This window comes from Pieris napi, chromosome 24 (assembly GCF_905475465.1).
Source record: "Pieris napi chromosome 24, ilPieNapi1.2, whole genome shotgun sequence".
In the NCBI taxonomy this organism is placed as follows: Eukaryota; Metazoa; Arthropoda; class Insecta; order Lepidoptera; family Pieridae; genus Pieris; species Pieris napi.
In genome coordinates this window covers 1177924-1199360 of record NC_062257.1, presented here as the reverse complement: position 1 = coordinate 1199360, position 21437 = coordinate 1177924, and the positions used below count along the sequence as shown (strand labels likewise).

The 21437-nt window shown below is 35.1% G+C and overlaps 1 protein-coding gene across 1 annotated transcript; it reads right to left on the bottom strand.

Annotated features, from left to right (window-relative positions):
• Positions 1-1000: 1000 nt before the first annotated feature.
• On the bottom strand, positions 1001-16418 carry LOC125061737 (matrix metalloproteinase-19-like). Its single transcript, XM_047667314.1, has 8 exons — positions 16286-16418; positions 13688-13820; positions 10108-10206; positions 7985-8150; positions 7028-7076; positions 4759-4848; positions 2090-2221; positions 1001-1229 (listed from the first exon to the last, which is right to left on the bottom strand). Exons 1-8 carry the CDS (start codon positions 16391-16393, stop codon positions 1050-1052), a joined length of 957 nt encoding a protein of 318 aa, XP_047523270.1. The 5' UTR covers positions 16394-16418; the 3' UTR covers positions 1001-1049.
• Between the last annotated feature and the right edge of the window lie 5019 nt (positions 16419-21437).

The window sequence follows — 21437 nt, the reverse complement described above, 5'->3', positions numbered from 1 at the left end:
CATCTATTCTTTTCTTCCCTATCATATCGTTCCTTCGATCTTTAACACACTTGTTTCTAAATTTATAAATATTGAAATGACAATGCAACTGGTTCATTATTAGGATTATTAAAGTTAAAATGTCATACTAGACTGTTCACCTAGTTTTTTTTTTTCCTTTATGGCTCTGGCACGGTTTGTGCAGTAGCCAGCGTCAAGTATAACCTATTCACCTAGTTATATACAGTTTGTATCTAAAGTAGTGTTTAATAATTAATAAAAGCGCGCGAAACGTTCGACGCCACAGATAAGTAAAACAGTTATTTGCCACAGACTACATAAATTCCGCGCCTAGTACAATACAATAGTTGTGAAAACTTTTTGGAATTGACAATTGACCTATAATGTTAAAATAATTTTATGTATTTAAAGTAGAAGTGACATGAAACGTGTTAGCAGTATTATCCATTTTTATCTTTTATAATAAATATCGTTAGTCAATAGTAAAATTGTACTGGGAACAAGTAATGTGTAATTTATAATAAATTTATATTAAATACTGACTTTTTATTTGTGTGACAAAAACGATTTTATTTCGTTTTAATTTTGATAAAAGTGTACATTTTACACTAATGAAGAGCCTTAATTTGTTTAGTGTTATTTCGCTCAGGAACTGGTAGAAATTATTTTTATGTTAGACAATATATCCAGTAAAATTAAAATAGAATATTCATACTTACTAGCTGACACGGAAAGTGGTGAAAATTAATGGTATTGTGTGGGGTTTTAATTCCAACAACTGAATTTTTTTTTTTCAAAAAAGGTTGTGTTCTGCTCCTTATATTACTTTAGGGATGTAAAAGTTTTCAAACTTACCGAAAATACAATAATTTTCTATAATAGTGCTTTACGACTATGTTCCCCGAGGCAAACGATATGTCATACTGGCGGTAAACAAGACATTTAATAATAAAGCCTCATATATTCATAAATATATTTCTTTATAAATACAATCAAATGTTACAATAACATCAAACAAATTTTTTTTTCTATAAAAACTATTTAGGTCTTTAGAAGCCATTCTCGAAGAAGTCCGTTGGTAAGTTGACGTTTTCGAAGTCGGGCATCGGTCCAAATGAGTTTGTTATAGTATCTTTGAAATTGTTGAATGATGACTCCAGATTGTTTCTGTTCTTCTTGTAGATAAATCTTCCGGGATAGGACACGGTTTTGACGTTGCTATAGATATCCTGAGAAAAATAAACTTACATATTAGTTTTATGTGATTTTGTTAGGATTACATCTTTAGGTAAAGGAATGCTTGACGTCACTGTAGAATAAACAAACAAAAATCATTTATTCATATAGGTAACACAATGTAGGTACACCAATGAACGTCAACAAAAAAGAAATATACATTAAATGCTTCTAATTTTACTTTTACTGCCAGTTCTCAAATCAAGGGCGTAGAACGGAAGAGAAGAACTGGCAATAAACTCTCCGCCACTCTTTTTAATCCAGGTTTTTGTTTTACACAACGTTTGTAATGATAACCTCGTATGTCAATAAACCATTTATTTCTTATTCTTAGAGTCTTTGTCATTTAACTGGTATAATCATGAAGTAAGGACTTATTTATGTTATTAATAAATAAGTCCTTTTTACCATCTACCATGGACAAAAAGGCAATAATATTTTAACGAACATTGACGAAATTAAACATTTTTTTCGCTTCCTGCCCTGCGATTCTGTAACTCACTTTTCGAACTCACACAGCGGTTTTTGCACGACCGCCGCTACAAAAACCGCTGTGTGAGTTCGAAAAGTGAGTTACAGAATCGCAGGGCTGTAATGTTTGGTTCTCTGGACTGGTTATCATTCTACAGCGACGTTGAGCTTGTAAGCAGTAATTATGTCGTAATTTGACTTGGACAAGGGATCGATGTTAAGTCTGATACAATTTCGTAAAGAGAATTAATGAAATACTAATATTTCATATTTTATGCAAAATAATTTATTTAATAAATGACAAATTTATTAAATAATTTAATTAGTAAATTAAATTGCCACGTGATTTATTATTTTGTTTAAGCACTAAATAGAAACGTACCTCTACTCCACGCTTGTCATCGTCATGCAAGCCGAATATTTTGATACCCAGGTCGTATACTGGGTACATCATGGCACCAACTACCTCTGTGTGCCCCAATCCTAGAGCGTGACCGACTTCGTGTGATGCTGTCTGAAAGTTCACGTTTATTACATGAAATATCAGTCGTAGAAAATAGGATAGATAGTTATTTAGAGAAATTAACACGTTTACTAGAACTTTTTGCGAATGTGTTTGTACTAAATCGATCAAATATACATTTAGATTTTTTTTTAATGGAAAATTCACACCAATTGACCTAGTAGACCATTGACCATATTATAGATAGATAGACACATAAATACATATTTAAACACCGAATACCCCAGCACACTACCAAATGCTCATCACATCGATGTTTGTCTTAGCCGGGGATCGAACCCGGGACCCATGGATTCGCAGTCAGGGGTACTAACCACTAGACCAATGAGCCGTTGATTCAGAAATAAAACTGTTTTAAAGTCATTTTATAAGTTCCTATAATGTAAAATTATAATTCAAATAGCGGGAAAAAACAATTAGTAACATGTTTTAATTATAAGATCAGGGATGACCTAGTGGCTTCAGCGTGACTCCCATCCCTAACTTCTCAGGTTCGATCACCGGTTGTGCACCAATCGACTTTCTATGTGCGCATTTAACACTCAGTCGAAAGGAATACGTCGTAAGGAAACCGGAATTAGACCCAAAAAGTTGATGGCGTGTGACAGCCACAGGAGGCTGATCACCTACTTGCCTATTGACAAATGATCATGAAACAGATATACAAATCTGAGGTTCAGACCTTAAAAGTAGTGCCACTTATTTATTTAGCATACTTTATTAATAAACTTTTACTAGACGATATTTCAATGGTAACCATGGCAACGAACGGTCTTAGACAAATTTGTATAACGCTTTTGAGTACGTAGTAAGCCTGTACGACATTGAGCTGTTTTCTAATCCAATGGTAACAATTACACGCAAATAAAAAAGGAATATATTTTATACACGTAAATTAATAATAACACTTTGTTTTTTTAATACATATGTAATAAAAATTCTATCATTGCAAAATCGAGAAAAAGCGTGACTAAGTTTTTGAGGTTATAAGTTTGTTAAAAATAAACCAGTGGCGCTACAACCTTTTTAGCTCTAGGCCTCAGATTTCTGAATGTTTTCATGATCATTTGTCTTTATTTATCTTATAAGCAAGTAGTTGATCAGCCTTTTTGTCAGGTCAACTTTTTGGGTCTAAGGCAAGCCTGGCAAGGTTTCATTACGATGTTTTCCTTCACCGTTCCAGCGAGTGTCAAATGCGCACCTAGAAAGAAAGTCTATTGGTGCACAGCCGGGGAGCGAACCTATGACCTCAGGGATGAGAGTCACACTCTGAAGTCACTAGGCCAACATTGCTGTCAAGATATTTGTTACTATAATTAAAACATTTGCAAAATATAATGATGACCGTGACGGTTCATATGACGTCAATGCATCAGACGTTTAATTGTAATTAATTAAATCAAGTTTTTTACATAACACGTTTTACATATGGTTTTTACATGTCTGCATACGTAATATACATAATAAAAAATAATAAAAAAGCATGTATTCGAGTACAACAGCAGTGTTGGCTTCAGAGTGCGACTCTCATACCTGAGGTCGTAGGTTCGATCTCCGGCTGTGTACCAATGGACTTTCTTTTTTGTGCGCATTTAACATTCGCTCGAACGGTGAAGGAAAACATCGTGAGGAAACCGACATGTCTTAGACCCAAAAAGTAGACGGCGTGTGTCAGGCAGAGGAGGCTGATCATCTACTTGCCTATTACATTTATAAATGATCATGAAACAGATTTAGAATTCTGAAGACCTAAAGAGGTTGTAGTGCCACTATTTTTTTTTATTCGAGTACAACATAACCAGGATTACATTAGGTCCATATCGTAAAGTAATTCACGACCTCCGACGGAGTGAATGCTCCATATATTTCAATTATGTCTCTCATCTTCCAATCTTTTATTTCCAATCTTTCTCTGCTATCTTTGTTTCATCGTCCCAGGTTTCTGATGGGCGTCATCTCTTTCATTGGGCAAGCAAGCAAGGGTATTTTTTGACCCATCATCGCAAACGCGGACAATGTAGTTCATTTCCAGTTTAACTTTTTGGAATGATACGTCTGTTGTGTTAAGACGTTATAGATACCGGAAAACATCTTAAACAAATGTCCTTGCCCGCCCAGAAGCGATTTTTAGGTATCACTGGGAGGGGGTGCGGCGGCAGCGTGACGTGTCGATCACGTGATTGGTAAATCAGTTGACGTTTGTGTCACGAAAACAGCAAACAAACAACAAACTTTCCCCCACTCCCTTGTTTAGTGCTCAAGAAGTTTGCCGGTATTTATACGTACGAAAGATAATATATTCGTCCAATTTACTCATATTTTTATATTATAAAAAATAATTAATGTTATAAACATATTTTAGTTCTTATGAAGTAATCGCTGTGTTAGTTCCTAGGTTATTAACTTGAAAGTTGTTTTTTTTACTAAATTCTTAAATTTAGAGTGTTTTTTTTTTCGTTTTCTCTATTGAAACAATTTTGTTATTCTATAGTGATTTCTATTAACTTTTGAATAAAGTTCAAACTTACTTGGAATAAATTGGGTAAACCAGTGCTGAAGTCTTGAGACCAGTCGATGGCGTCGTTCAATGTGATGACAGTTGTTTTGTGTCGGCTGTTCTGTAAGTCAACAAAAGTAAATTAGAAATAAATAATAGTTTAAAAAACTAGAACACACGCTTTTAAAGCACATCAAACTAAAAAGTGAAAAATAATTCCTAATTTAGGCTGAAAATGGTCGATGACAATGCAATAATCCGAAAAATAAAAAATTGCTCTATAGACGAAAAATATGGCACAGAGCGCCCCACGCTTTTTCACAATAATACCAGTATTTTTTGTTCATTACCATTTTCAGCCTAAATTAGGAATTATTTTTCACTTTTTAGTTTGATGTGCTTTAAAAGCGTGTTTTTTAGTTTTTTTAACTATTATTAATTTTTTATTTTTTAGTTAATTTTTTTTTTCGGATTATTACATTGTCATCGACTTTGACAGGTGCGCAAAGTTTGAATTAAATCTGTCCGTTAAAAGTGGGTCAAAATCGAGTCCGAAGGAGTCGGTTACATACATACATACAGGTGAAGCTAATATAAAGCGTCTAAAAATATCTTATTTCAAATGCAATCAACGCCTATTTCCCGAAGGGGTACAGAGACCACGGACCTCTTGCTACGGTTCTGACATGTTTCTCTCACTTCACCGATTAGACGATAAAAACTACACGGTAGTATATTATACTAGCGTGTCGCTTATAAACTAAAAGAGTAAACTTTCCTACAACTTTGATTTTGTCCCCTTTGGAGTAGAGACTCTTGGGCCGTGGGGTTCAAGTGCACAGCTAATTAAAGATTTAAGTTGGCGCCTCCTCGCTCAACGAATCAAAAGGGAATGCTGTCAGCGTCAAAGGTACAAGGTCAGGAAAACTTTTTAAATTTGTTTATATTTAAATTTATTAATTTTTAATTATAAATAAGTATATCATTTGACTATTATTATAATATGTAGGTTAGGAATATTATATATATAAAGTAATAATAGGAAATAAAAACCCTATATAGTATAGATTCACTTGCTCGTACAAAGGTCGAGAAGAAAACGACCTTCAGAAGACGCTAGGAACATGGAAGACTGGCCTACTTGTATATGTCACCGTAAAATTGTAAAAACCGTTAGATTGTAATCTATCTCGCGAGATTGTAAACTGTCGAAAGATTGTGAACCTCAAAGAACTGCTTACAAATTAACGTATTATTATTCGGTAGTTATATGAAATTGTTGGGAAGTAAAACTAATCTGTAATTGACCAAAGAAGTTTGAATGATAACTAAGTTAGTGTAGTACAATCTACCGAATAATAATACGTTAAATTGTAAGCAGTACGCTGAGGTTCACAATCTTTCGACAGTTTATAATCTCGCGAGATAGATTACAATCTAACGGTGTTTACAATTTTACGTTAACATATATAAAGGGAAGTTAAGTTTAGTAGTGGAACACGTCTGCTCCTCAGCATAATGCTGTACCAGGGTCAGTTACAACCACAACACACACACACACTTAAAATGTACCTTATTCCTTTTCCTTTTTGATGATTATTATTTTATGTGTTGCTGTGTGTGCGTGTTTCGTTTGTAATAAATGTTAAATGTAATTAATATGAAAATTTTGTATTTTATCTGAGATTTCGGTATATTTATATATCGTCGCTTTTGAATGATAACCTCGTATGTCCAGAGAACCAAACTTTACAGCCATGCGATTCTGTAACTCACTTTTCGAACTCACACAGCGGTTTCCGCATCGGCGGTCGCTCTCAAATCAGTCGTGAAGCAGTCATTTTATGATTTGGCATTTTGATAAACAATAAACTATAAGCTCCCTCCTTTTATTCAACCCCCTCCCCCATCACCCAATCTCACGTGAGATTTTGCAAAATGTGGGTTTCTTACGTACTTAAACGCATTGGATTGTTATTTTAAAAAGAAAAAGCGGGAAGTTGCAGATATGGCCTTTAGGGTCAACCATTTTCCTAATCTTTTTTTCAATCAGAAAAAAATTGCGTGATATTTGCCGAGACCCCCCCTCTCTCCAACGTAAAATTAAATGAGATTTGACTCGACCCCCTCCCCCCCTTAAACACCTCACGTAATTTGTGGACGCCCCCTTAAATGACAAAGAGTCTAAGAATAAAAATTAAATGCTTTTTTGACATACGAGGTTATCATTCTACAGTGACGATAAGATCTTCTTTACATCTCAAAATGTCTTTAACTTGTTATAAGAATAAAAATCTTACTGTGTTTCCATAGATATGGGCGTCAGCTCTTGGTGCGATGGAATCGAACCTGTAACATAAAAAGTTCTATAAAGTGCAGTTCCTTACAGCAGTGCAGTAATAAACAGTTCCGGCTTCAGCGTCCGACTCTCATCCATCGCGCTGTTTCTGAATAAACTCTTTAACTCCACTCTGGTCAGCCAATTAAGCCTTCTCCTCTGCAGACGAGACTTCAGCTATAGTCGTATTTTTAATTAGACGAAGCCAACTGACAGTAGCTAATGTCACTTTGTAAAATAATGTTGCCATATTTAAAGTTATAGTGATGCGTTCAGTTCTTGTTCAATCAGATGAATGAACAATGAGTGTGAATAGTCAATCATTTCAAACAATAAAAGAATATTATTTCTATTTCAAAATTGTATTAAAGTGCTCTGATATAAGTTTGGTACTAGTACTATGTAACTACAATCAGTTTTTTGACGTCTTATTACAAAGCGCGGCGACTAGTGCCATCACCGATCATTAATTCACGGGTTTTTACTTTGTCACAACACTATTTTTATTTCATCAAAAACTGACAACACCGTAAACGTCAGTTGACTTCGTCTAATTAAAAATTCGACTATAGTTAAGGCAATGCATGAAGAAAGACAATTCCTCTGGAATGTCAAGTGACTTGGGTGGAAAGCCTCGGACCTGCTCCTGAAAAGATGGCGTCTTGATGTCTTAGGTAGGTTTACAACATACAGGTGTAGGTTTACAGCAGTACACAGAGTGCCCCATAACGTTCTCATTCCCATCTTGGCTTGGTTTTAGCTCACGGGTCACCATTCCCCGATTTCTCGACTGAAGTTGCTAGTGATATGTTCTTACTGTTCTACTTTTAAGAGTTTCTATTTTAATCGGTACGTTCCCCCCAAATATATCCCTTCATAGCCTGATGATAAGATATTCCATCACAAATCATGACATTACCTGACTTCCATATCGGTGCGTCCACCGTTTCGCTTCGTGACTGTAATACCAGATGGATCGGACCAAACGGAAAATGCGAGGAATATTATAGAATCCACCTCCTTCTGGCTAATTTTCGAGGAATACTGCGTTATTTTATACGTGAGATGCTTCTTTGGCCAGTTACCTGTAAAATAACAATCAGTTCATTAAGCAGTACATCAAGAGTATCGCTAGACGATTGATCAGGGTGAGTGGAGAGCCTGTAGAAGTAAGTGAAGATGATGGGAAGAGTTGTATAAAGCAACTGAAATCTCCAACGTGCTCTTGCCTACACAATGAGCAGACATCTCTTCATCTATCACTGCCCCCTGGTCAATCAAATACTGGCTACGAGGCCCTTGTCTCCTCTCACACTGCAGCCCCCCATCAAGGGGGGTAAATAGAAGTATACCGGCGAGTGGTGATGCAACCACACGGCAACCACAACCACTCTTTCTGTATCATTTCTTCTTCTATTTTTTCTTGGGTTTTAAAGTTACATAAATGAATCGCCTGCTGGTGAGTATTGGTCACATGGGGATATAATTGTTTAATAGTGGAAGACAGAGACGTGCCAAGTACGCTTAAGTTACTGTTCCTTGAGAACCTTTAATAAATGCCCCCCTTGTACAGGTTAAAAAATTAGTTCTAACTTCCTTTGGTAGAATAGGAGTACCCTTTTTTAGTTATTACTAGCTGACCGGGCACACGTCGTTTTGCCATGTATATCATTTATAATAAAAAAATAGGGGTTGATCGTAGAGGGGTGACAGTTAGGGGTTGTATGTATTTTTTAATGCTGTATCATAAAAAAATAGAAATTAAAAATTTTGTCTAAAAAATAAAAAATTAAATTTAGGGGTGGACTACCCCTAACATTTAGGAGGATGAAAAATAGATGTTGGCCGATTCTCATAGATATCGGATAAGCACAAAAAATTTCATCAAAATCGGTCGAGCCGTTTCGGAGGAGTATGGCAACTAAAACTGTGACACGAGAATTTTATAATATATTAGATTAAACTAAGTTTCGTGCCTTTTACTTCGGACAATTTACGTCTTATACTTTATTTATATTCATGAATTCCTAGTTATGCCCTTTTATTATAAAAGCTTGCCAACGCTCCGCACAGTGACACATTTGACGGCTCATTGGTCTAGTGGTTAGTACCCCTGACTGCGAATCCATGAGTCCCGGGTTCGATCCCCGGCTGAGACAAACATCGATGTGATGAGCATTTGGTGTTGTGCTTAGGTCTTGGGTGTTTAAATATGTATTTATATGTCTATCTATCTATGTATTTATATCCGTTGCCTAGTACCCATAACACAAGCTTCACCAGCTTACCATGGGACTCGGTCAATTGGTGTGAATTGTCTTTAAAAAAAAACACATTGGTAGGTAGTTGTACCAATGTGTCAGTGTACGGAAATGTTCTTGAAAAATATTTAGGCTTATAGTAATTAGGCAAACAACAAATACAACAAAATAAAATTCATCCATTCATAAATAATAAAAACTAAAGAACACTGATTTCAAATTGTGAGGGGAACTATGGATATCCAGCCAGACCTAGCTCGTTTATCAGAATGTTCAATCTGGATATCGGTGAGTTTTGGGCAAAACAAGTTCTTCTGAAAGGGACAAATGAGATGATGGAATGGAGTATCTAGTGGGTACACGAAGATTATTTAAAAGGTTGGGTCTTAAATGAAAACGATCAATCAATTTTCTACGATTCTCGAATGACAACATCTTAAAGACCAGCCCTGCGATTCTGTAACTCACTTTTCGAACTCACACAGCGGTTTTAGCAGCGGCGGTCGCTCTCAAATCACTATAAACAATAAACTACAAGCTCCCACCTTTTCAGAATGCCAAATCATAAAATGACTGCTTCACTACTGATTTGAGAGCGACCGCCGCTGCTAAAACCGCTGTGTGAGTTAGAAAAGTGAGTTATAGAATCGCAGGGCTGATTAAGGAAACAGCTGGTATAGGGCATAGACTGGCATAGTGCAGACAGAAATGGCGGGAATTTCATATATATTATAGGAGGAGGCCTATGCCAAAGATGGCGTTTAAGTAAATATTACTTTACCAATAGTTGTATATCTCCTTCTTCTCCTACCAACGGACGTATCTTTCGCTTGACATCTGTCGCGGGTCATCATGTTTTTGGTAGCATCATCCAGTTGACCTGTGAACGGAATTATAAAAAGTTAATAGAAAATATTAAAACCACTTTATTATTAACCACGTATCCCATACATGCGTCTAAAATATGGCGAGGGGGCTACTTGTGGTGACTGGTCGTACTTGTAATTCGTGTATGTGATGTTAGTTATTTCGACTATGTATTTGCGTGTTGTTCACACGAGAATGTAAGTGCGTGCCCACCATGCACTATGCTGATAGAGGACAAATCTTTGTTTTTAATTTATTTTATTAAGGCCAAGGCTACACGGGCGGTTCTCCTGCCGCGGAAAACCGCTTCTGAACCGAACTGGACACAATTTAATATGAAGTTGTATGCTGCATACTACACTGCGCGGTTTCCCGTCGCGGCTCACAGGCGGGAGAAATATGACCGCCGCATGCAGCGTCAAACCGCCGCTGATAACCGACGCTTAAAACTACACGGACGGTTTCCCGCTATCCCGCCGTCATTCTGCGCGGGACCTTGGCGCTCGCTCGTCGTTCGTGCGCTTGCGTGGCTAGCTGTCGCGTCAAAATGTTCGATACGGAGCGTTTTATTGTAAATACAAGATCGACCTGCTTTGTATGATGTGTAGTCGAAGGATTACGCCAATCCATTTAATTAATTATTAAATAATTAATTAATTTATTTAATAATTCTATTAATATGAGAGGTGCAAGCGCAGTTATCATTGGCGGATCCATGTTGAAATGAACAAAAGGCAGCGATAAACCGCGTCCCGTGTAGATTGATGGTCTGCGGCAGCTTTGTCGAGCGGTTTCCCGCGGCGGGAGAACCGCCCGTGTAGCCTTGCCCTAAGATGTCATGTGCCGCCGCTGTGAAAACCGCTGTATGAGTTCGAAAAGTGAGTTACAGAATCGCAAGGCTGGCCTAGAGATAACTGCAGTACTCCACGCACGAACTTGGCTGCTCCTTTAGTTAGTTTAGTTTAATTAAATAAAAGTTTAGTTAAAATACCTTTGACCTTTGATCTCGAAGTGACTTTTTGTTTCAGAGACATTAACAATAAATAGGACGAAACTAGAAAATATAGAATACAGTGTGAAACAATTAAAATGGTGATGGCAGACGATACGATAAGAGACAATACAGGTACCTAAATGAACTGCTATTGGAGAATGGTATCAAAATAAACCGAGGAAGAACATTGTTCCTATGGGAAGACGATCTTAAAAAGTAGCAGGCCCGCCATGGAGAACAGCCCAGGATAGACTACAGTGGAAAAATCTGGAGGAGGCCTAGTTTTAAAGACAAGCACACACGGAGAAAGATTTAGTAGCTAATAATAAATATCAAAATATGTAAATTATGTTAACCTACATAGTAATGGTAAAAATAGGGGCCTCATAGCCTAGCGGTCTTATTAAGTGGGAGCTAGGTGAGAGGTACCGGGTTCGATTCCCGGTTCGAGGGCAAGTTTTAATTTAATTTAAATTTGTTTTCGGCCTTTGGGAGGGTTGTGCGGTACCGGGCGAGTGCTTAAACCGTACATGGAGGACACGGTCGAATTTCTAAAGACAAGCACGAATTATAAAAAAATCCTATACTTGACGCTGGCTAATGCACAAATCGTGCCAGAGCCATAAAACAACAAAAAAAAAATTAAAAAAAAGAAAATTAAAACAAATTAGAAAAGTTTGGTTTCTGTGGCAGTGTACCTTTAACGCTGGCAGTATTTCCTCGCTGTATATACTTATTCGTTAAGGAAAGCACCAACTCTGGGGTCACCGGTACTATCTACCAACTTAAATCTCTAATTAACTGTGCACTTGAATCCCACGGCCCAAGAGTCTCTCCAAAGGGAACAAAATCAAAGGAAGAAAGTTATATTTAAGCCGTTTTTAATTTTCCTGTTTTTTTTATTCATAAAATTACTTTATTGTATTACTATTTACTTGATTTAGATATCACAAAGGTGAAAACATTATTTTATAAGTCAGTTAAGTCATTTTATATTTTTTGAAGTTATACTTCTTTAGGCGCGTTATGGAAAATTTATGAGAGTGAAATTTTACGATGCGCGTTTTACCTGAGACACAAAGTTGTCAGTGTGATTATAGCGTGCGCGAGCGAGATGGGAATAAGACAATCTACAAGTAAAAAGAAATAGAATATGCGTGAAGTTAGCAGCTATGCCAAGAATTTTGAATGAACATAATGACATTTACCTTTTAAACAAATAAAGGAGTTTAAATTATTTTTTCAAAGAAATTTAGTAATGCTTTTTAACAAAGACCTATTGTTACTTAGTTAAAAGGTTATGAAACATACGTAGTTATTAAATTGAATGAATAATATAATAAAATAATAAATAATAATAATTATTATTATTAATATTAATTAATAATTGAATAATATACTAAATATTATTAAATTATTAACGTTAATATTTGTTTTTAATTATTTAATATTTTAAAAAAATAAAGAAAGCCAAAGAAGTATAACTTCTTACGCGCGTACATAAGTACACGCACCCTTTTTTTTTATTTAATTTAAACTGTGTTATCGCAGAATGCATGACTGATTCATACTTAAACCTACGTTTCATTTACTCCAGTTGGCCACAATTGAATCATTGTTCCATTTTCCTGTATATTCCCAAGTATGATTTAGCTAAGAGGCTGCGAATGTTTATTTTTAATAGCATTTCCTGCCAGAGTCGTATTCCTCTGTGTATTTAATTAGGCCCTTTTTTCACTAATCTTCTACCGCTTTTAAAAACCCTATCTGTTGTGTTTTGGCCAGGCCGTTGGAGTCACTAGGTAAGCAGGATTTCGCTCGTTCGTTCAGCTTTTGGTAAGGGGCCATCCATAAAGGGAGGGTATCACCGAAGTGTGACATCGTGTGATGGGGGGGTGTCAACGTGGGGGGGTCAATACTTTTGTGACGTCACATGTTAAAATTTAAAATACTAAAACGCAAAGTTTGGATGTGAATTAAAAATTTACGAACTTGATCTATATTTATTAATAATTTAGCATTCTCGCTATGCGATAATCTCTCATGCAACGTCATTTAACTTCTAGAGCGGCGTTGAATGCAAGTGAGACACTCAAATTCACGAGAATTTTGAATGGTAAGGATTTCAAGATAAATTTTTAAAAATGTGTGACGTCACATCAGGAGGGGGGGGGTTATAAAAATGTGACAACCTGTGACAAGGACGGGGGGAGGGGTTCAAAAGTCCTAAAATTCGTGTGACGTACTTTATGGATGGCCCCTAATCACTGTCCACGTCGTATTTTTTTAGTATTGTTTTTGAAGTGAAACTTCTTTAAGCGCATGTGGTTAAAGTTTTTACAGGTTAGCAATAATAATAATATTAGCGTCACGAAAATGAAGATTTTTATCTATGGCTTTAAAAATAAACATTACAATAATTTCAATGGCAACACAACGTTTGACAAATTACATTTACTAAATAGTTAAAGTTTAAACGATATTATATTAGAAATCCTACCTGATGCAGGAATTTGAACGTAGTTCTGGAAGTTACTCAGAGCGTTGCTGAAGTCGTCGTCGTTCACATTTGTATTGCCGCCCTGACGTCTGAGGCTGGATCTTCTCAAGTAACCGTACTTGATCAAGTAACCCTGAAAATTATGCCCATTGGTACATCAAAGCCGTTTCACTGTTTAAACATAATTACGGACGACACAGTAACCGCACACGACGGTAATTTTGACGAATGTCTAGAATGTAATACCACTAGGACTTTGGACTTGACAGGTCCACTCAATCTGTGTGGTTCTTTCCTCAAAAGACCATTTCAGACTACAATCTACATGGTCTTCACATAATCTTGTTATGTCTGGACTTTAAAAGAGACTGTGACCTCTGAGTTTGTTTCGGCGTTTCTTCTCAGAGTAGTCAGATAGGAAACGTCGATCTCATCTAGTTTAAAAAAAAATATGTTTGACGTGTAAAAGTGTTTGTAAAAATCTACTTACAGAAATAAATCATTTATCATTTATCATTTACTATGGAATGGAATATTATGACGTGTGTCAGGCACTTTAGGCTAAAGCTTAGGTTTCCTAGAAAAGCGGTGCCGTTATCTAACGGCCGTAATGTAGTATTGGGTGACGTCACCCATACGTTGTCTATAAATAACATCGGAATTGGTTTCCTAGAGAACGTTGAGTGTCACCGTAGCGTCAAATAGCGGTGCTGTCATTTGCATGAAGGCCGTCATAGCGGTGATGAACATTAGTTTAACGACGAGCGAAAATGATTGTTCATTTTGTTATAAAGACAAATTTATTCTCAAATTCAAAATATTTGCAGCAATATTTTTTTATTATTTTAATAAAAAGGATAGTTCTTAATTTCAATATCAATAATTTTATTTACTATTGTAATGAGAAGGTTAGTTCTTAATATCAAAATCAGAAATTTTATTTACTATTTTAGTAATTAAAAAAACAATTTGATTATACAAAGCTAATTGCAGCTCGTTAGTCCGCATCATAAATCAAAAACTTGTTTTAGTATAATTAAAATCATAGGGGGTTACCCATTCTTAACATTTATTGCTTAAAATCCGAGTAGCTTAATTAAGTGGCTGACATCATTCAATGATCAAAACCGATTATAAAAAATGAAATCTATTCGTAAGATATATCTGGCGTCTGTAGACCAAGTTATGTCAGTAGACAATTTACATTAAAAAACAAATTAAAAAGGGCCTCATAGCCTAGCGGTCTTATTAAGTGGCAGCTAGGTGAGGGGTACCGGGTTCGATTCCCGGTTCAAGGGCAAGTTTTATTTTAATTTAAATTTGTTCTCGGCCTTTGGGAGGGTTGTGCGGTGCTTAAACCGTACATGGAGGACTCGGTCGAAGTTCTAAAGACAAGCACGAATTATAAAAATCTTATACTTGACGCTGGCAACAAACCGTGCTAGAGCCATATAAAAAAATATATAAAAAACGCATGACGTTTAAATATTTTGGAAATAAATATATCTTATTTATGCCTGAACATGTATACAGAATAAACTTATTAATACCTTGATGTATTCGGTGAGCGGATCAATTTCAATAAAAGCATTTTTAAGCGCCTATCTGATACCAATCCGCTGTTTTTCTAGTAAAAGTACATTCTAAAATTGTAAGTGTAATATTTTAATTTTTTGTAACATTTATGTGTACCATAATTGTCATATATTTTAGAAAGGATACAAGCAACACATACTGTAGATATATAGCATTATGTATGATGTGGCTTTAATAAATAAATAAAAAAGCGTTGTTAAGCGCCTAGTACCGAACACAATTAAAAGAATTTAGTATTTTTTATTAGCTATTTTTTACTAGTAAAAACAAAAATTCGTAGTTGGAAGTGTAATTCTTTTTTGTTAAATTGACATTCACCGTAATTGTCATTATTTTACTATATATGTTCTAAAATACGTATTATAATATATATATTTTATATATGTTAACGTAAAATTGTGAACACCGTTAGATTGTAATCTATCTCGCGAGATTATAAACTGTCGAAAGATTGTGAACCTCAGCTTACTGCTTACAATTTAACGTATTATTATTCGGTAGATTGTACTACACTAACTTAGTTAGCATTCAAACTTCTTTGGTTAATTACAGATTAATTTTACTTTCCAACAATTTCATATAACTACCGAATAATAATACGTTAAATTGTAAGCAGTTCGTTGAGGTTCACAATCTTTCGACAGTTTATAATCTCGCGAGATAGATTACAATCTAACGGTGTTTACAATTTTACGGTGACATATACATATTATAATACGTATTTATATATATATATTATGAGGCTAATAAATAAAGAGATTTTTTTTTTGACAATAATTGTCTTAGCTCATCTGTCCGAATGACCAAAGGAACTATCTTTCTATGTCAAAGACCGTGAGAAAAGCGTCTTAAATCCAAAAATCTATGTGTCAAACATCTAATTGTCTACAAAAACACGGCGAAGAGAAACGACTGCAATATTTACGATTACAATGCTAAATTAATATAGATTTAAGTATGAAAAAACAATTCTATTAATATTAATATACAAACTAAACTTACCGCATATTTTGTATCGTGTGACGATAAATACAGAGCATAGGAAATGTTAATTAAACACGCCAGGAACAAATACTGTGTTAGCGCTCCCATCTTAGATGCGACTGTCATGTATATTAGCTTGCAATTATATAAATAAGTTTAGGTTTTTCCTTGTGGAAACGAGTTCCATGTTTTGATGCCTCAGCGGGTTAAACCGCGTGGTTTATAGGGTGACATATGTATGGAATTACCATACAAAAAAGAATATTAAAATAAATCAATCACACAAAAAAGAAAATTAAAATAAATCAATCACACAAGAAAGTAAATTAAAATAAATCAATCACACAAAAAAGTGAATTAAAATTAATCTCACAAAAAAGAAAATTAAAATCAATCAATCTAAAAGGAGAAGAGACTTGGGGTGGGTTCAAGTGCACAGCTAATTAAAGTTTTAAGTTAGTGCCTGGTTGCACCGGTGACCCCAGAGCTGGTGATTTCCTTAACGAATATGTATCGCAATATAGTGAGGAAACGGCAGCTTTAAACACCAAACATTTTAAATTTGTTTAATTTTCTTTTTATTATTATTACTACGTAATTAAGACTATTGTTAATACTGTATATTTGTGTTTTTAAAATACAAGAATGAGGTGGGACTGGCCCTGTCCACACAAGCACTATCCAACCCCATTCCATTTCCCTCCAAGGAATCATACCATCCGTTTGTCATCGTTCCTAGCGATGCCTGTTGGCTCCAAAATGGCAGATTGACGGAGGCAAGAGAGCGGTGTATGCAGTGACGTAACTATAACATCTGGGGCCCGTGGTCAGCTTTTGATGGGGCCCTATCAGTAGTCCCTACTCAGTTTAATTTTAATAAAGTTTGAGATTTTCAGCGTACTCTATTACAAGTTGTATATGTCTCACTAATGGCTATAGGCCTCCTCTCTTAGGTGAGAGGGAATGGTCTGTAGCCACACTAGCCCAATGCGTATTGGAGACTTTACATTCATCCATAGAAGATAATATCTCTTGGGCAGGGGCCCTCTTGGGTCCTTGGGTTGGTTGGTGGAAAAACGACTTGTACTCTTTTGGAAATGGAATCCATGGTATCCAAGGCTAACCAATACCATAGGGACACATATATATGGGCACTCCTAAGCAGGATGGCAATAAAAAGAAAAATACAAAAAAAACTAAACTTGTTTGTTTTTTCTTTTTTCGACCCAAGCGTTTACACGCGAATTTTATTTAGCAAAACAGGAACAGAACTACATAATTATTTGAAATGTATGTAAAGGGTATTTCAACAAGAAGTTTGTTTTTCAATTGTGGCAACACCGAGAACGTGATAGTTTTGACATTTAGTTTTTGGCGGTATTCGTAGCAGGTGCTTTGGCAATTATTACAATGAATTAAATTTCGCTCGAAAATCGCATTAAAATAATTCAAATCCACTATAAAAATGGTGGTTCTGTTAAAGTTACATTTCGTAAAATTCGTGATATTTTCGGCCAGCATAATCGTCCTTCTGAGACCGCTGTTAAGAATTTGGTCGCGAAATTTGAGTCGACAGGCTCGGTACAAAATGTGCCAACACCAACACGTGTTCGACCGGGTCGTTCAACAGAAAACATCGCCGCCGTGAGCCACAGTGTTGAAGAAGATCAAAATTTGTCAATTTCACGACGTTCTCAACAATTGGGGTTATCCAAAAGCACAACATGGCGAATTTTGCGAAAGGATTTGGCTTTGAAGCCTTACAAGATTCAACTGGTGCAGGAATTAAAGCTGATCGACCATTCAAATCGCCGCAGATTCGCTCAGTTCATTCAGGAACAACCTGCTGGTTTTTCTGAAAAAATCATTTTTTCAGACGAAGCCCATTTTCATTTGTCAGGGTACGTCAACAAGCAAAATTGTCGCATTTGGGCTTCTGAAAATCCTAAAGCAATTATTGAGAAGGCTTTGCATACTCAACGTGTTACTGTGTGGTGCACTATGTGGTCTGGAGGCGTGATTGGGCCGTTTTTTTTCGAAGATGAGGCTGGAAATGCGGTAACAGTCAATGGATCACGGTATCGCGAGATGTTAACCACTAAATTTTGGCCTATTATTGATGACATGGATATCACTGAAATGTGGTTTCAACAGGACGGTGCCACATGTCACACAGCCAATGAAACGATCAATTTATTGCAAACCAAATTTCCCGAGCGCATAATTTCGCGAAATTCAGCTGTTAAGTGGCCAGCCAGATCGTGTGATTTAACACCACTGGATTATTTTTTGTGGGGCTATGTTAAAGACAGAGTCTATACGGAGCCAATCGAATCGATTGCAGCCTTAAAACTCAAAATCCGTGATGTCATTAACGAAATAGACCCTCCATTTTGCCAAAAAGTGATTAAAAATTTTGATGAAAGAATCAACATCTGTCAGCGTGGTCGTGGTGGACATTTGCCAGATATCATTTTTCATTCATAATTGCCAAACTTTTCTCTTTGTAATACAATAAAATTTTTATTCATTTTCCTCTAAATTCTTTGTTTTATTTTGTTTTAGAAAACAAAGTTCTTGTTGAAAAACCCTTTATATGTAAACTATATTGGAAATACCATCACTGTAAGCTTTTGTTGGGAAAAAATATGCATAAATTAACAGATATCGGATATTAATAAATAACGGTTTATTTATTTGCTTATATTTCTACAGCACTTATTATACAATATCAAAAAATTTCATACACATTCAAACATAAAACACAGTTAACCTACTTATACAAAAAAAATGTATAACAAATTCTAAGATGCATTGATCATTACAAAATATTTAATATACTTAAAAGAGGAATATCAAAGCCATTCCATCTAATAAAGAATACCAGAGTTTTTATACTATTTTTAAAGCATTATTTAGTTATATTAAATATATGTATTTGCTAGTAATTTGTGTTATAATCTGAAGGCAAACGATACATGACTGAGTTACGTAAATAGTTTGTATTAGACCGAGGAATTTGAAATAGTTGGATTTGCCTTGTATCGTATGAAGAAGGGGTGAAATGGTAAGTGACAATAAGTCGGGACAGTCAATTAAACCGTTGCAAATAGCGACATCAGGTCGTAATGTTTATATTCCAGGGATTCAATACCAAATAACTACAGGATATAATATATATGTAGTTACTATTAGTTATTTTAGTAATTATTATTATATACACCAATTGATGCTGAAAAGCTTAGTATTTCCTTAAATAATCATTAATTAATCTCGTAGTTTAGTATGTAAGTTCATAGTTAGATTATTTAATTAATTCAAAACATAAGGAAATAATTAATTTATATGTTTATTATGTATAAGGGAAGTCTTTCTTACTGTAACAGAGAATTTACTTCAAGTTTTTAAATTGAATAAACGGTATAGCGCGACCAACGCCTTTCCACTCGTAGATTAAATTATCTATTAATTATTATTATTATTATTAAGTATCGCGCCATTTTGAATTATCCCTGACTGGCACATTTCATAAATTCATTTTCAGATTTTTCATTAAACCAGAGCTAATAATTATAATCTATATTAATAATAAAAAAATCGGTTAATTATTTGTGATTTTCTATGTACAAGGCAGACAATAATAAAATTTACTTTTTTTTATTTATTAGAGGGTCGGTCTATAATTTTTAGAATAAAAAAAAATGCGGCTTTTTAATAATAATTCCTACTGGCGGTTGGATTTGCGTAAGTGTACAAGATTTTTTCTTCAATATTAATCGTTATATTAAGTCATATTACATAACCATAAACAATTATTCACCTAAAACTTCCTCAGTCGATTATTGGTAAAAAAACGTACAAAAATTAATCCAAGTAGTTTTTGAGTTCATCGTATTCACAAAAACAGAAAGACCGGGAACTTCATTTAATAGTGTGTATTAAAACTGTATAGAACAGCCCTGCGATTCTGTAACTCACTTTTCGAACTCACACAGCGGTTTTCGCATCGGCGGTCGCTCTGAAATCAGTTCTGAAGCAGTCATTTTATGATTTGGCATTCTGATAAACAATAAACTACAAGCTCCCACCTTTTCAGAACGCCAAAGGGGCAAACCGGCAGGAGGCTCACCTCATGTTAAACACCGCTGCCCATGGACACTCAATGCTAGAAAGCCTGTGTGTTGGAGAGGAAAAAAAGTCTTAAAAACACTCAGTTGTGGCACGTCGAGGTGATGGTAGTTCGTATTCTGCCTCCACGTCTGATGATGGAACTCAGCGGATGATTAATCCGTATAACTCCTTTGAACACTCCATGGTAAATGCGGTAGAAGATGCAGAGATACCCCACATCCCTACGCAACGCCAAGATGTGAGATTTTAGTTATAGTAGATCATTATATAATATTATATCATAAATTAGCTAATAGCTAATGTAACTTTTATGTGTGTTGCCAAAAGTTGTGTGTAAAAACTTGTGAATAAATTTCCATATTTGCATTAGTAGAACGCATCAAACTTGTTTTTGTAACTGTATATTATAATTGATTCGGTCACTAGGTCACAGACTATTAAACACTTATATATAATATTATATATTATAGTTAAAAATATGATAATAATATTATAGTTAAAAATATATCTTGACTAACCACGATTACCTATAGAAATGTCGAGTTTGATAATGTTTATATATTATGAGTTAAGTTCGGTGATGGTTTCTGTGGATATGTTCAGATACATATATGTAATATGTTAAGTGAAACACTTTGTTGGATGCTGGGTAACAACGGGCTTTAATGGTTTAAAATATTAGCTTAAAACTAAATGTTAATGGGGTTGTGACGCTAAAAAAACTAACTTGGTTTATAAATCTAAATGACACTTCAATACAAGTATAGTCGACCTTTTTGGATACGAGAATGTTAAATTACAATTTATGATTGTGGAAAAAACTAAAGAGCTCATTTTGGCTTCAAGTGTGCAATAATTGCTTACATTTTAACGGTTCTAATTATTTACTAAAATATATGTAACTTAACTAATGTTGGGTTACATAACTTACGTTAAAAAGTTTTCATTAAACGTACAATACAGGGTGTAATAAAACCAAAGACAATTTTTTTTACTGCGTTTAAGCATAATCTTCCTACCAAATTTGACCAAAGTTAAT

Bases quoted from the DNA above. Each gene is read 5' to 3' on its own strand.
- LOC125061737 (XM_047667314.1), bottom strand. From the start codon at position 16,393: ATGACAGTCGCATCTAAGATGGGAGCGCTAACACAGTATTTGTTCCTG. The intron at 10,207-13,687 runs GTAGGATTTCTA...TTCCGTTCACAG, and splicing joins CGTTCAAATTCCTGCATCAG to GTCAACTGGATGATGCTACC. The intron at 2,222-4,758 runs GTAAGTTTGAAC...GTGAACTTTCAG, and splicing joins GTTTACCCAATTTATTCCAA to ACAGCATCACACGAAGTCGG.